At 45.8% G+C, this 15,005-nt stretch overlaps 1 protein-coding gene across 1 annotated transcript in view; it reads left to right on the top strand.

Moving 5' to 3' along the window:
- hdgfl3 (HDGF like 3) overlaps positions 1-13,621 on the top strand; it is a 118,547-nt gene extending 104,926 nt beyond the window's left edge. The window contains exons 5-6 of the mRNA XM_080214250.1: positions 6,267-6,422; positions 13,116-13,621. Coding sequence (XP_080070376.1) covers positions 6,267-6,422; positions 13,116-13,130 — 171 coding nt within the window. The 3' untranslated portion in view covers positions 13,131-13,621. The remainder of the gene's footprint in view (positions 1-6,266; positions 6,423-13,115) is intronic.
- Positions 13,622-15,005: the final 1,384 nt, after the last annotated feature.

The following is a 15,005-nucleotide window of genomic DNA, read 5'->3' as shown; positions in this document are numbered from 1 at the left end:
TTGGTGGATTGAACCAGGGCAGGACTTACTCAGTTAATGGTAGGGTGTTGGGGAGAGTTATAGAACAAAGAGATCCAAGGGTACATGTTCGTAGTTCCTTGAAAGTGGAGTCACGGGTGGACAGAGTGGTGAAGAAGACATTCGGCATGCTTGATTTCATCAGTCAGAACATTGAATACAGGAGTTGGAATGCCTTGTTGAAGTTGTACTGTGTTGTCAGACTTTTTACGAAGTTGTACTAGACATTGGTAAGGCCACACTTGGAATACTGTGTGCAATTCTGGTCACCCTATTATAGAAAGGATATTATTAAACTAGAAAGAGTGCAGAAAAGATATACTAGGATGCTACCAGGACTTAATGGATTGAGTTATAAGGAGAGGCTGGATAGGCTGAGACTTTTTTCTCTGGAGTGTAGGAGGCTGAGGGGTGATCTTTTCAAGGTCTATAGAATAATAAGAGGAGATCAGCTAGCTAGTTAATATCTTTTCCCAAACGTTGAGGAGTCTAAAACTAGAGGGCATAGGTTTAAGGTGAGAGGGGAGAAATACAAAAGTTTCCAGAGGGGCAATTTTTTCACACAGAGGGTGGTGAGTGTCTGGAACAAGCTACCAGAGGTAGTAGTAGAGGCGGGTACAGTTTTGTATTTTAAAAGGCATTTAGACAGTCACATGGGTATGATGGATATAGAGGGATATGGGCCAAATGTGGGCAATTGGGATTAGCTTACGGATTTTAAAATAAAAGGGAATCATGGACAAGTTGGGCCAAAGGGCCTGTTTCCCTGCTGTCTACCTCTATGACTCTGTGACTATCAGTGCATGGTGTCATGTCCTTGGATAGATCAAGACAATCTTTTTCAGTGGGATATGATTTTCTTTAACAGTTTCTGCTGGAGGTATGTTATAATGCTTCATATGCAGTGTTCAACATTGAGTAACATTACATATAACTGCCCACAAACATCCAAAAATAGCCACCAAACATTTCTGTGAAACTCTCACATTAACGGTCATGCCACAGAATGACCATCTCAAACAAGAGAGAATCTAACCATCTCCCTATGGCATTTAGTGGAGATACCATCGCAGAATCTCTCACAGTCAATCATTTATTAGTGTCACAAGTAGGAACAGGCATTGGAGTGTGGCGACTAGGGGATTTTCACAGTAATTTCATTGCAGTGTTAATGTAAGCCTACTTGTGACGCTATTGAGAAAAAACAATGAAGTTGCTGTGAAAATCCCCTAGTTGCCACACTCCGGTGCCGTTTGGGTACACTGAGGGAGAATTTAGTATGGCCAGTGCATCTAACCAGGACATCTTTCAGACTGTGGGAGAAAACTGGAGCACCCGGAGGAAACCCACAAAGACATGGGGAGAACATGCAGACTGCGCACAGACAATGACCCAAGCTGGGAATCAAACCCAGGTCCCTTTCGCTGGGAGGCAGCAGTGCTAACTACTGTGCCATCATGCTGCCCTCGGATTGAGATGAGGAGAAATTATTTCACTCAAAATGTCATGAATCTACGGAATTCTGCACCCCAGAGGGTTATGGATGCTCCAGGATTGAATATATTTAAGGCTGGGATTGACGGAGCTTTGGTGTCTCTGGGAATTGAGGAGAAAAGGGGAGTGGGTGGGAAAATGGAGTTGAAGCCCAAGATCAGGCATGATTGTATTGAATGATGGAGCAGATTCGATGGGTGGTGTGGCCTACTCCTGCTCCTATTTCTCACATTCTTGTTTTCACTTAGAAAGACAAGGGTGTAACAGCGAAGCTGTATAAACATCCAAATAAACCTGTTGTGTCAATTACTTTAGAATCATTCCAAAACAGGCTCTGATGTTATTAATCGGATCTTTTCACAATAACCCCGTTTTCACACTGAACAAGTTACTAATGCAAAGCATCAGTTGTCAGCTGAATGATCGACATTGATAAGTGTTGCTGATTATGAACCCAGTTTGATCTAACTGTGTTTTCTGCAACCCACCATAACCAACACTTTCTCCATCAACCTCGTATCACACACAAGCCATTAAATAATTTATAAAAAGCAAAATACAGTGACTGCTGGAGATCGGCGATAAAAACAGTCAGTGCTGGAAAATCTCAGCAGTTCTGGCAGCCGTCAGCCGAGAGAGAAACAGAGTTAAGGTTTCGAGTTCGATATGCCTTCAGCACTGTCTGGCACTGTCCCTGTGCAAGTGCGATCAAGAACTCTTTATCCTTGTCCAAAGTGAATTAGGACAGAGACCATCAAAGCCAGTCATCAGCGTGAAACATATACTTTGTCTGATGATATGAAGCTATTGATATTTATTAATGAATTCGCTCAGAATTTACTGTCAAAAGGAGCAATTTTAAGTGTTCGGTGTTGTTAATAAATAAATTGTCCAACAGTTTGTGGAAAGTTAATATCCTGTGAATTCGTCAAAAATCCTTAAACAGCACCTTCCAAACTCTCAGCCACTTCCATCTAAAGGGACAAGGGCAGCAGATACCTGGGAATACCACCACTTGCAAGTTCCCCCTCCAATCCACTCACCATCAATACTTAGAATATTTTTATTTAATTTATCAGTGTCACAAGTAGGTGGCACATTGGTTCGTACTGCTGCTTCACAGTGCCAGGGCCCCGGGTTCAACTGCTCAGGTGACTGTCCGTGTGGAGTTTGCAACACAGACAGAACGTTCTCCCTGTGTCTGCGTGGATTTCCTCCAAGTGTTCCAGTTTCCTCCCACGGTCAAAAGATGTGCAGGTTAGGTGGATTGGCCATGCTACGTTGCCCATTAGTGTCAGGGGGATTAACAGGGTAAATATGTGGGGTTACCGGGAGAGGGCCCAGGTGGGACTGTTGTGGGTACAGGCCCGATGGGCTGAATGGCCACGTTCTGCACTGTGGAGTTTCTGTGATTCTATGACCACTGCAACAAAATTACTGTGAAAATCCCCTAGTCGTCACACTCCGGCGCCTGTTGGGGTACACTGATGGTGACTTAAGTATGGCCAATGCACAGTAACCAGCACGTCTGTTGGATTTACCATTTACTCGCCGTCGCTGGGTCAAAATCCTGGCATTTCCTCCCGTGTGGCATTGTGGATCAACCCACAGCATGGGGACTCAAGAAAGGCAGCTCACTCCCATCTTCTGAAGGGCAACTGAGGATGGCAATAAATGTTGGCCAGCCAGCGACGCCCATGTGCCACAAATGAATAAAAAAATTGCGAGTTGCCATAAATCACAAAATGAGTTGGTTCGTTCAACTGGTGAAAACGGCAACTCGCTGGCAACCTCCTGAGAGTTCTGCGTTCTAGAGCAAAGAAAATTACAGCACAGGAACAGGCCCTTCGGCCCTCCAAGCCTGCACCGACATTGCTGCCAGACTTAACTAAAAACCCCCTACCCTTCCGGGGACCATATCCCTCTATTCCCATCCCGTACTTGTCAAGACGCCCCTTAAAAGTCACTACCGTATCCGCTTCCACTACCTCCCCTGGCAATGAGTTCCAGGCACCCTGTGTAAAGAATCTGCCTCGTACATCTCCTTGCCCCTGGCACCTTAAACCTGTGCCCCCCCAGTAATTGACTCTTCACCCTGGGAAAAAGCTTAATCATAGGTTAATCTCACCGTTGAAAATTAGGGCTGGTAGCAAACAGTGTAAATAACATTTTAATGAAAAGATTGATTTGTTTGCACTCTTTTCAGCCCTGAAATGCAGCAACTGAACCTGAGGAGCCTCTTTCCTATAGGCATTGACTTGTTTTTAGAGAATTCAAGCTCTATTTCGTTTTTCTCTGTCAATCAGATTTTTTTTCATCTTTGCCGCTCTTCCTGTGCCTGATTTGACTCTTAAACCATCCCATTTCTTGGGAGTAACTTTGTAGCCAGAATTTTGCCACCCCCCCTCCACAGGGAATCGGAGTGGGCGTGGGGCAGACAATGGAAAGGTCTGTTGACCTTAGGCGGGATTTTGCCTCTTTCGGGACAAATGAGGCCATAAGATCCCACCCAATGTCTCTTTTTCAGTTCTTAAAACAGATTGATGTTAGATTGTTGATCTGGTCATTCGCCGAGGTCCCAAATGCCCCATTGCCACTTACTGTGGCTTTATCAAGTCGCACTTCCAGCAGGTTAGGAGGAAAAACATACTGATTTGAAGGGTGAAGGGCGGAGTCTGAGTAACAAGATACTTGAATCCAGGAAATACTGTGCCATTATTACAATGGAGAGGAGGTCTTGTGGCACAGTAGGTAGGTAGCGTCCCTGCTCCAGAGCTGGAAGCTCTGGGTTTGAGTCCTCACCCAAGACTTGGTGGCTATGGAAGGTGCATTCATAACACAGTTAAACAGATTGTGTGTCAACCTCCAACTCCTTTCAAACATGCCAATGGCTGGTGGTAAGAGCGGGAGAGACTCCTGGTCAACCACGCTAGATGTGGGATGGCGCCCCTCAGGGTAAAAGTCCCTGACAACAGATTAGTGACCAGTTTCAGGAATTACTATGGAAACAGAGTGAAGTCTGCCTTAGTGCACCACTATGTACGGGAAGAGGATTGGTTTGGGTTTGCAATGGAGATTGTACTGTAGTGCTGCCATCTCATGGCTATCTTGATGAGGTACATCAAAGGTTCTTCATCCTTCTCAGGAGTTGAAGGAACCATAAGTTAAACCAATGGTTGCCCAAATCAGGGCCAAATAGACACTGTAAGGCAATGTGCACCTGCAGGTATTTATAAATGACATCAAAAGTGCAACATGCTGGAAAATCTCTTCAGGTCTGACACCATCTGTGAAGAGAGAATAGAGCCAATGTTTCCAGTCTAGATGACCCTTTGAAGGCAAGGAAAATCGGACAAGATTTATACTGTGAGGGTGATGGGTGAGGCGCTGTAATTGATAGGAGTGGCATAGGACAAAAAGCAAATGACAAAGGGAATGTAAACGGTGATGATAAAAGCCGAGGATGGTGCTAAGAGCACTCATTAAGAGATGGAGAGATTTATAAGTGTCTGATATTCCAGAGATTGCTGCAGCTTGTGTCATTAAAGAGGCCATGCAGTCTTACAGCACCGTAATCAGAAACCGGCAGATGTTGTCATCTCTGTAGGTTCAGAATGGCTTTCTTTTTCGCGATTTGTAACAGATAACTTTCAAATATTTCAATGAACAAATGCACAATTAATTATGTTGTAGAAGAAACATTTGCATCTTCTCACGTAAAGATCTGGAAGCTTATACATTGCAAGCTAAGAACAGTCAATTTTTTTAAGAAGTTTATTTAGACTTTATTCAAACCCAGAGGCAGCTCTGGCGTGGTACCAGGGTACGGCCCAGGCATGGCTCATTCCCATCCGGGGGCTACACTCACCTGTGCGACTCCAGTGGATTCTGTTCACCAGCTACATGTCAGGGAGACGGGCGAAAAGGGATGCCAGCACGTGAGAGGTTACGGTGATAGGACAGTGGAGAAGGCCTGGATACGAGTCAGTGCAGACTCGATGGGCTGAATGGCCTCTCCTGCACTATAGGAATTCTGTGATTCTAATATCATTACATATGACAACACAGAAACAAATGGGAGTTCAGTGGTTACTGAATTTGAATCCCAGCTGATACTGTGAACTGGGTAGGAGGGAAGGGAGTGTTCCCAGATGTGTAGGTTAGGGGAATTAGTGGGGTAAATAAGTGGGGTTATGGGGATAGGGCAGATTTGATGGGCCAAATGGTCTCTTTCTGCACTGTAGGGATTCTATTCTTTTCTAAGGCAGACCAGGCAATGTTCTTGAAATCAAATTATAATTACTATGTCCTCCCAGTTAAATGTCTGTACCTTTTTGACCATTTCTTATATCTGTCTAAGCTTTGATTTTTAGGGAAATACTTAGCCTTGCTCACCAAGAAAAATAGAAGTGACACTGGTTTACATTCAAAAATTAATTTTAACAAAGGAATGAACCAGAGAGCAACACATCACCCCCTCCCCACCCATCCCCCCCCTCCACCCCCACCCCCCCATTCTCATTTACTGGGATTACGGAGAAATCAGAAGGGGATGATGTTGTGAACCCTCAAGGATTCCTAAAATGCGACTTTTAATTTGATATCACCTTATCTCTTCTGGTGACCATTGTAACTTTGGCCGAAGATCACTCGTGTGTCTGACGGAGGGGGGGTTTCTGTGGTGAGAAATGGGCAGAAGACTCACTCCGCTGAGCACCTTGTTTTGCTGTAATCGCCGTCCGTATGTTTTCCAGAAATCTGCAAAGCAGTCGCGGAAATCCTCCGATCAGGAAGGCAAAGACGAGGGTGATCAGGACATCAAGGAGGAGGAAAGCAAGAGTGGCTCAGAAGGCGGAGAGGCAGACGGCGATACAAAAAACGCTGCCGAACATCAGAAAATGAATGAAGAGGTAGAACGATCCATTCTGCTGACTGCTTTAGAGGCTTTTGATGAGATTCTTGATTGACGGCTAGTTTGTTGCCTGAGATTGGTGGTTATGGGGACGGATAAATGCTCAACTCATGGGTCTGCATGTCATTTTTACAGTCACAGTAGCACAGAAGGAGGCCATTCAGTCCATTGTGTCTGGACTGGCTCTTTGAAGACTCATTCGATCCAATCCTTGCAGTTTCCCCGTCGCTCTGCAATTTTTTCCTTGATTGAATTCCTTTTGAAGATTGTTGTTAAATTTCCCCTTGCAGTCAGTGCATTCCAGACCATAGCATATAATCGTAAATCAGAATCTTTTTATGTCTTGCACTGCTACCTCATAAATAACACATTCCCATAAAACTGTTGGGAGACTGACCTAAATCCTAAAGTTTAAGCAAAATAACTTATCACAATTTAAACCATTTGCCTTCCAACATTTTACTGCCATTGTTTAGGGCATTGGTGAGGCCACACCTGGAGTATTGTGTGCAGTTTTGGTGTCCTTACCCGAGGAAAGATGTCCTTGCTATGGACGGAGTACAGCAAAGGTCTACCTGGCTGATTCCTGGGATGGCAGGTCTGTCGTATGAGGAGGGACCAAGTCGATTAAGATTATATTCCCTGGTGTTTAGAAGAGTGAGAGAGAATTTCGTAGAAACTTCTAAAATTCTAATAGGGTTAGACAGGGTAGATTCAGAAAGAAAGTTCCCGATGGTGGGGAAGTCCAGAACTAGGGATTATAGTTTGAGGATAAGGGGTAAATCTTTTAGAACTGAGATGAGGAGAAATTTCTTCACCCAGAAGGTGTTGAATGTTAGAACAGAGTTGAGGAGGAACTTCTTCACTCAAAGGGTGGTGAACCTCTGGAATTCTCTGCCCTTTGAAGTGGTGGAGGTTACCTCGTTGACTATGTTTAAGTCAACCAAAAATGTAGTTGAGGTCAAAACATTGTCTGATTTCAAGAAGAAATGAGGTGTAGCTCTTGGGTCTAAAGGGACATGGGGAGAAGGCAGGGTCAGGATATTGAATTTGATAATCAGCCGTGATCGAAGTGAATGGCAGAGCAGGCTCGATGGGCCAAATGGCCCACTCCTGCTGCTAATTTCTATATTCATTAAAATCAAAAACTTCATTGCATTGATTATCAAGAGGGTTTTTCTTTAATATTCACATTATGAATTGCCACAAGGAATTATTACTGGACTAAGTGTTCCTTCATACAGATATGTATCTATGAATATATATTTTGAATATATCTGTTTACATCCATTGTTTTCTTAATGCAAGTTACACAGTTTTATGTCAAATGTTATCGAATCTTGTATTCTTTCATTAACGTTACTGATTTCTTTAGTCACAGGACTGACAAGTTGCACGCTTTTGCTTTACAAGCCTAATTAATATAACTCAATGGATCATTTTAACGCAACAGGTTATTTCAAAATCACTACTATCGATTTCATCTATATAAAGCATATAGACTATGATTCAATTTCATTTCAAATCTTTTCATGTATGACCAGCAGTTCACAATCCTCATGTTGGGTAAGATTGATGATGTCTCTCTATATCCTATCCGTTAGCTGCTAATGTCTGTTGACCCCTTCTGGCCTTGGTCTACGTTTACTTTGTCAAATCCTTTTAAAATTTTATACACCTTGATATCCCCTCTCAACCTTCTAAACTCCAGCGAGTATAAGGCCAAACTGTGGCACCAGGCCATTGAGATTGTCTCCACGTGGAGGCAAATAATTGCCAAAGGGGAATTGGATTGTTGTAGGATAATTCAATAGCAAGGATCTGGGGAAAATATCTTAAAAATGAGACTTCTTCAAAGCACTAACACAGACTTCCTCTGAATAGTGTGATGGCTCACTATCCTTACTCACAACTGTAAGATTACTATCCACAAGAGTCCTCCTGTATCAGCACGAGTTACCATGTCCAGGAGAGGAGTGCCATGAATGCCATGATGGAACCATCATCCAATGGGAAAAAAAAACACAGCATGGCGGCACTGTGTCCCCAGCAGTTAGCACTGCTGCCTCACACCGCCAGGGACATAGGTTCGATTCCCGGCTTTGGTCACTGTCTATGCGGAGACTGCACATTCTCCCCGTGTCTGCGTGTGTTTCCTCCAGGTGCCCCAGTCTCCTCCCACAGTCCGAAAGATAGAACATAAAACAGTACAGCACAGTGCAGGCCCTTCAGCCCTCGATGTTGTGCCGAGCTATGTCTGAACCCGAGATCAAACTATCCCAGTCCCTCTCATTCTGGTGTGCTCCATTTGCCTATCCAATAACCGCTTGAAGGTTTCTAAAGTGTCCGACTCCACTATCACAGCGGGCAGTCTATTCCACGCCCCAACCCTCTCTGAGTAAAGAAGCTACCTTGGACATCCCTTTTAATTCACAGAACAAAGAACAAAATCAGCCCGGGAAACAGGCCCTTCGGCCCAACGAGCCCACGCCGCCATCTCAACACCACCAGTCCCCCTCTCTACCCACGACCCCTGTCTAATGTTTTATGGCCATCCAGATTGAGGGAAACTGATTTAGGGACAATTTATTCCTGCCAATCAGCCTAACAGCACATCTTTGGGGTGTGGGAGGAAACCGGAGCACCCGGAGAAAACCCACGCAAGCACGGGGAGAATGCGCAAACTCCCCACAGACACCGGCCCAAATCCATGTGTCTGCACAGCAATCAGTGATAGTCACTGAGCTGTCGTCTTGCCCAGTATCTGGTCCAGTTTAGGCACACACTAACGACATGAAGCATTAAGCCAGTCTCGAACAACCAAGAGCAGCCCCAGTACGACCCATCGCGTGTATGCCCCTCATTGGACACGAAGTGGACCGACTTAAAACCTGTGAATGAAAAGAGAAGAAACATTATTATCATACCATATCCATTTACATTACCAGGGATGCCCCAATGCTAATGACCCTTATTTAAAAGGATCTCCTATATCCACCCATCTCCAACTCAGTCATGTGCCTGTCTAAGTCACTCTTAAAGGACTCTAGCGTGTTTGCCTCCACCACCTTACTTGGCAGAGCATTCCATACCCCCACTACCCTCTGTGTGAAAAACCTCCCTCTAATATCTGTGTTGTACCACTCCCCACTCACCTTAAGTCCACGGCCCCTTGTCCTACGTGTCTCTATCATAGGAAATAGCTGACCTCTGTTTACTCTATCTATACCCTTCATAATCTTCTATACCTCTATTAGATCCCCCCTCAGTCGGCGACTTTCAAGGGAAAAGAGCCCCAATTTCTTCAAGCTTTCCTCATACCCCAGTCCTTCCATACCAGGCAACATCCTGGTAAACCTCCTCTGCACTCTCTCCAGAGTCTCCACGTCCTTCCGGTAGTAAGGCGACCAGAACTGGACGCAGTGCTCCAAATGTGGCCTAACCAACGTTCTGTACAACTGCAACATTAGACTCCAGCTCTTATATTCTATACCCCTTCCTATAAAGGCTAACATACCACAGGCTTTCTTCACCACACTCTCCACTTGCACTGCCACCTTCAAAGACTTGTGCACTTGCACCCCCAGGTCTCGCTGCGACTCTATACTCCTTACGGGCTTACCCTTTATCATATAACTTCCCCCTACATTATTCCGGCCAAAATGCATCACCTCACATTTATCCGGATTAAACGCCATTTGCCACGTATCTGCCCAATCAACCAGCCTATCAATATCCCGCTGTATTGCCAGACACTGCTCCTCACTGCCCGCCAATCCAGCCATCTTGGTGTCATCAGCAAATTTGCTGATCACACCACCTACTCCCTCTTCCAAATCATTTATATACACTACAAAGAGAAGAGGTCCCAGTACTGAGCCCTGCAGCACACCACTAGTGACAGACCTCCAACTAGAAAAAGACCCCTCCACAACTACTCTCTGACTCCTCTTTGCAAGCCAGTTCTCTACCCATCTAGATACCTGACCACATATCCCATGAGCTTTAATCTTCTGTACCAACCTACCATGAGGGACTTTGTCAAACGCCTTACTGAAATCCATATAGACGACATCAACGGCTCGTCCTTCGTCAACCGTTTTTGTCACCTCCTCAAAGAATTCTACCAGGTTTTAAGTCGGTCCGCCTTGTTGTCCAACGAGGGGCATACACGCGATGGGTCGTACAAATGCTGCTCTTGGATGTTCGAGAGTAGCCTAGTACTTCATGTCGGTAGTGTACGCTTAAACTGGACCAGATGCTGGGCAACACGACAGCTCAGTGACTATCACTGTTTGCTGTGCAGATGCATGGATTTGGGCCGGTGTCTGTGGGAGTTTGCGCATTCTCCCCGTGCTTGCTTGGGTTTTCTCCGGGTGCTCCGGTTTCCTCCCACACCCCAAAGATGTGCTATTAGGCTGATTGGAGGTAATAAATTGTCCCTAAATTAGTTTTCCCTCAATGTGGAATGCCATAAGCATAGATAAGGGTCATGGGTGGAGGGGGGACTGGTAATGTTAAAATGGCGGCGCGGGCTCGTTGGGCCGAAGGGCCTGTTTCCCAGGCTGTTTTTGTTCTTTGTATATCTCCTACCATGAACCTTATAGTTATGCCCCCTAGTAACAGCTACATTCACCCAAGGAAATAGTCTCTGAACGTCCACTCTATCTATCCCTCTCATCATCTTATAAACTTTATTAAATCACCTCTCATCCTCCTTCATTCTAAAGAGAAAAGTCCCAGCTCCCTTGACCTTTCCTGATAAGACCTACCCTCCAAACCAGGCAGCATCCTGGTAAATCTCCTCTGCATTCTCTCTAATGCTTCCACATTTTCTTACAGTGAGGTGACCAGAGCTGCACACAATATTCCAAATGTGGTCTCACCAAGGTCAAGTATAGTTGCAGCATAACCCCACAGCTCTTAAACTCTGGATGTGCTGTTTAGGTGTATTGGCCATGCTAAATTCTCCCTCAGTGTACCCAAACAGGCATCGGAGTGTGGCGTCAGGGGCATTTTCACAATAACTTCATTGCAGTGTTAATTTATAATTAACTAATAAATAAAAATCAATATATAAAAGGCAAAGAACATTTTTTTTTAAATTTTGTTTATCCTTCACTTAAGTGCTCACAAGAAGCTGGCAGCTCTCCAGCGCCACTGGGACTGGTGGCAGCTGCTGCTAAGACATCCATCAGAGGCTCAGGATCAACCAGTTGACCTGAGGTCAAAGGTGAATGAAATCAGGCAGGGGTCACAAGATGGGTGGCAGCGGGGTTGCAGGCAAGGGCGGGGGGTCTGGCTTTCGGTGCTCCACCACCTCATTTCCCAGAGCCCGGGTCCCTCAATCAGGCCTGGGGTGCCTGATAATGAGGGTCCCCTATCAGAAGGCCTTTGGTAGACCGTTCTCAGAAGGCACAGCAAACCACGTAGCTTCCAGTTAATCCCTGAGCCACCACTGAAATGCGGTGGACTTTGCAATGGTAGATGTCAGTAGACCATAAGAAATAGGATCAGAATTAGACCATTCAGTCCATCAAGTCTGCTCCACCACTCAATCATGGCTGATATGTTTCTGTAAACACTATTCTCCTGCTTTTTCCCCATAACCTTTGATCCCTTTACCAATCAAGAACCCATCTATCTCCGTCTTAAAGACACTCAATGACCTGGCCTCCACAGCCTTCTCCGGCAACGAGTTCCATTGATTCACCACCCTCTGGCTGAAGAAATTCCTCCTCATCTCCGTTCTAAAGGGTTGTCCCTTTACTCTGAGGCTGTGCCCTCAGATCCCAGTCTCTTCCATTAATGGAAACATCTTCCTCACATACGCCCCATCCAGGCCTTTCATTTTTCTATAAATTTCAATGAGATCCCGCCCCCCTCATCTTTCTAAACCCCATTGAATACAGACCCAGAGTCCTCAGACGCTCTCTTAGTAGGCCCACAATTGGGCCTAAGTGACATTCTATTGCGAGCAGTTGGAAATTAGCCCTTTCTGACTTAACTGGGAGGGGGGTGTGTGTGTGTTGGGGTTTTGCCGCCATCAGAAGACTGACAGGGGGGCCTCCCCTTGGGTCAAGTGGGCCTAGCCGCCATGTTTCCCGCCATTAAATCCATTCCCATGTTTCAGGTTGGTGACTTTTCATCAGCCACCAACTTGAACCATGGACTCATTCACTCTACATGAGCTGGATTGCTGAGCACCTGGGTGGCACAGTGGTGGCACTGCTGCCTCACAGTGCCGGGGATCCGGGTTCGATTCCTGGCTTGGATCACTCTCTGTGCGGAGTCTGGACATTCTCCCCGTGTCTGCGTGGGTTTCCTCCTGGTGCTCCGATTTCCTCCCACAGTCCAAAGATGTGCAGATTAGGTGGATTGGCCGAGCTAAATTGCCCCTTAGTGTCCCAAGATGAGTAGGTTAGAGGCATTAACCATAAGAAATGTGCGGGGTTACAGGGTGGCAAAGAGGACCTGGGTCAGATACTCGGAGAGACGAAAGACATGCTGGTTAGGGTGCATTGGCCATGCTAAATTCCGAACAGTGTACCCAAACAGGCGCTGGAGTGTGGCGACGAGGGGATTTTCACAGTAACTTCACTGCAATGTTAATGTAAGCCAACTTGTGACACTAATTAATAAATAAAACCTACGATATTGTGTTTTAATTATTTTCAATTCTTCATTGCAGACTTCAATCATCTGAATCCTGGCCACTAAACATGGAGGGAGCAGTCCTTGGGTGTCAAGTATTGGATATTTTACATACATTCCTTTTGCCACTGTCGACATCAATTTGCAGTTTGTGCAGGCTTTTCTTCATCGTGCTACTGATTATAGTTTTGCGCACATGCCAGTCAGTGAAAAGAAAACAAAAAATGTCTTTTATTTTATATTTTCCCCCACCCCGGAGGGATGTTGTGAGCAACGTATCCCACCCTCCTTTTACAGTACTTCATTCTTATCGTTGCTGCGCTGTCCTCTTATCGAGAAAGGATATGATATTTATTTTTGAAGCTTGCTTTAAATGTGAAGAATAACTTTTCTCCTTGTACTCAGCTCAGTTTTATTCTCCCCTGTGCCATCTGTTCTATGGGATTTTTTAAGCATTTAATTAGTATCTTTACACAAAAAAAAATGTCTGTTCTACTGCTGTTCAACAATGACTGCCGAGTAGAATAAAATTTATGGAATGCACGGATGTTTCTGTCCCTTTATTTTACTGATGACTGCAAGACCAGATACCTGGGGATGGTCCTTGGCATGACGGAATGAGTTCCTCCCAGTAGCAAATCCAACCGACTGTTCCTGCCGTGTGAGAATCGTAGAATCTTTACAGTGACATGCGGCCCAGCGAGTAATTAAAGGACTTAAAGTGTACTCATTTCAATTACAGAGTCTCAAAAGAGTCATAGAACCCTACAATGCAGACAAGGGCCCTTCAAGTCTGCACCAACCACAATCCCTCCCAGGCCCTACCCCCCTATCCCGACTTATTTTACCTGCTAATCCCTCTAACCTAAGCATTTTAGGACACTAAGGGGCAATTTTAGCACAGCCAATCCACACATCTTTGGAGGTGGGAGGAAACCAGAGCAACCCCACGCAGACACGAGGAGAATGTGCAAACTCCACACAGACAGTGACCCGAGGCCGGGAATCGAACCCAGGTCCCTGGAGCTGTGAAGCAGCAGTGCTAATCACTGTGCTACCGTACCGCCCTAAAGTCCTGCATTATTATCATTCATCACTACCTCCCCGAGTTGGGAATGAGTAATTGGCATGCCTGCTGCCTTCCGTGGCTGTGGTAGCCGTTTCTCTCTCTCTCTCTCTCTGGAATTGGACTCCGGAATCAATGAACCTGACAATCCCACCCAGGCCCCCCCCCCACGCCGCAACCCCACCTATTCACCCCGCTAATCCCCCTGCCACTAAGGTGCAATTTAGCATGGTCACTCAAGCTAACCGGCACATCTGTGGACTCTGGGAGGGAACCGGAGGAAACCCACGCAGACACGAGGAGAACATGCAAACTCCACGCAGATAGTGACCCGAGGCTGGAATTGAACACGGCTCCCTGACACGGTGAAGCAGCAGGGTGCCACTGTTGGCAAACATCGGATGAAAATGGTCAATTTAACGTGGGTACAGAGGGTCAGTGCCAGCCAAGCATTGCCAGCGAGGGGCAGTCTCGCAATATGTTTCTCGTGAAGGGTTGCAAGTGGACTGGCAAAAGGCTCCTCCAGCTATTTACAGGACTGCAGACCTGTCTGAAACAAACTGGACGGAGTAGTACTAAAGCATAACACTGAAGCTAGTGTCACATTAGCACGCCAGCAACAATTACATTCATTGGATAAAAGCAAAATACTGCGGATGCTGGAATCGGAAATAAAAACAGAAAATGGTGGAAAAATCTTAGCAGGGCTGGTCATTGGGGGAGTGGGGTCAGGGCTGGTCATTGGGGGAGTGGGGTCAGGGCTGGTCATTGGGGGAGTGGGGTCAGGGCTGGTCATTGGGGGAGTGGGGTCAGGGCTGGTCATTGGGGGAGTGGGGTCAGGGCTGGTCATTGGGGGAGTGG

This window comes from Carcharhinus amblyrhynchos, chromosome 28 (assembly GCF_965287045.1).
Source record: "Carcharhinus amblyrhynchos chromosome 28, sCarAmb.v2.hapA, whole genome shotgun sequence".
In the NCBI taxonomy this organism is placed as follows: Eukaryota; Metazoa; Chordata; class Chondrichthyes; order Carcharhiniformes; family Carcharhinidae; genus Carcharhinus; species Carcharhinus amblyrhynchos.
The sequence above is the reverse complement of the archived record's forward strand: the minus strand, read 5'-3'. Positions and strand labels throughout refer to the sequence as shown.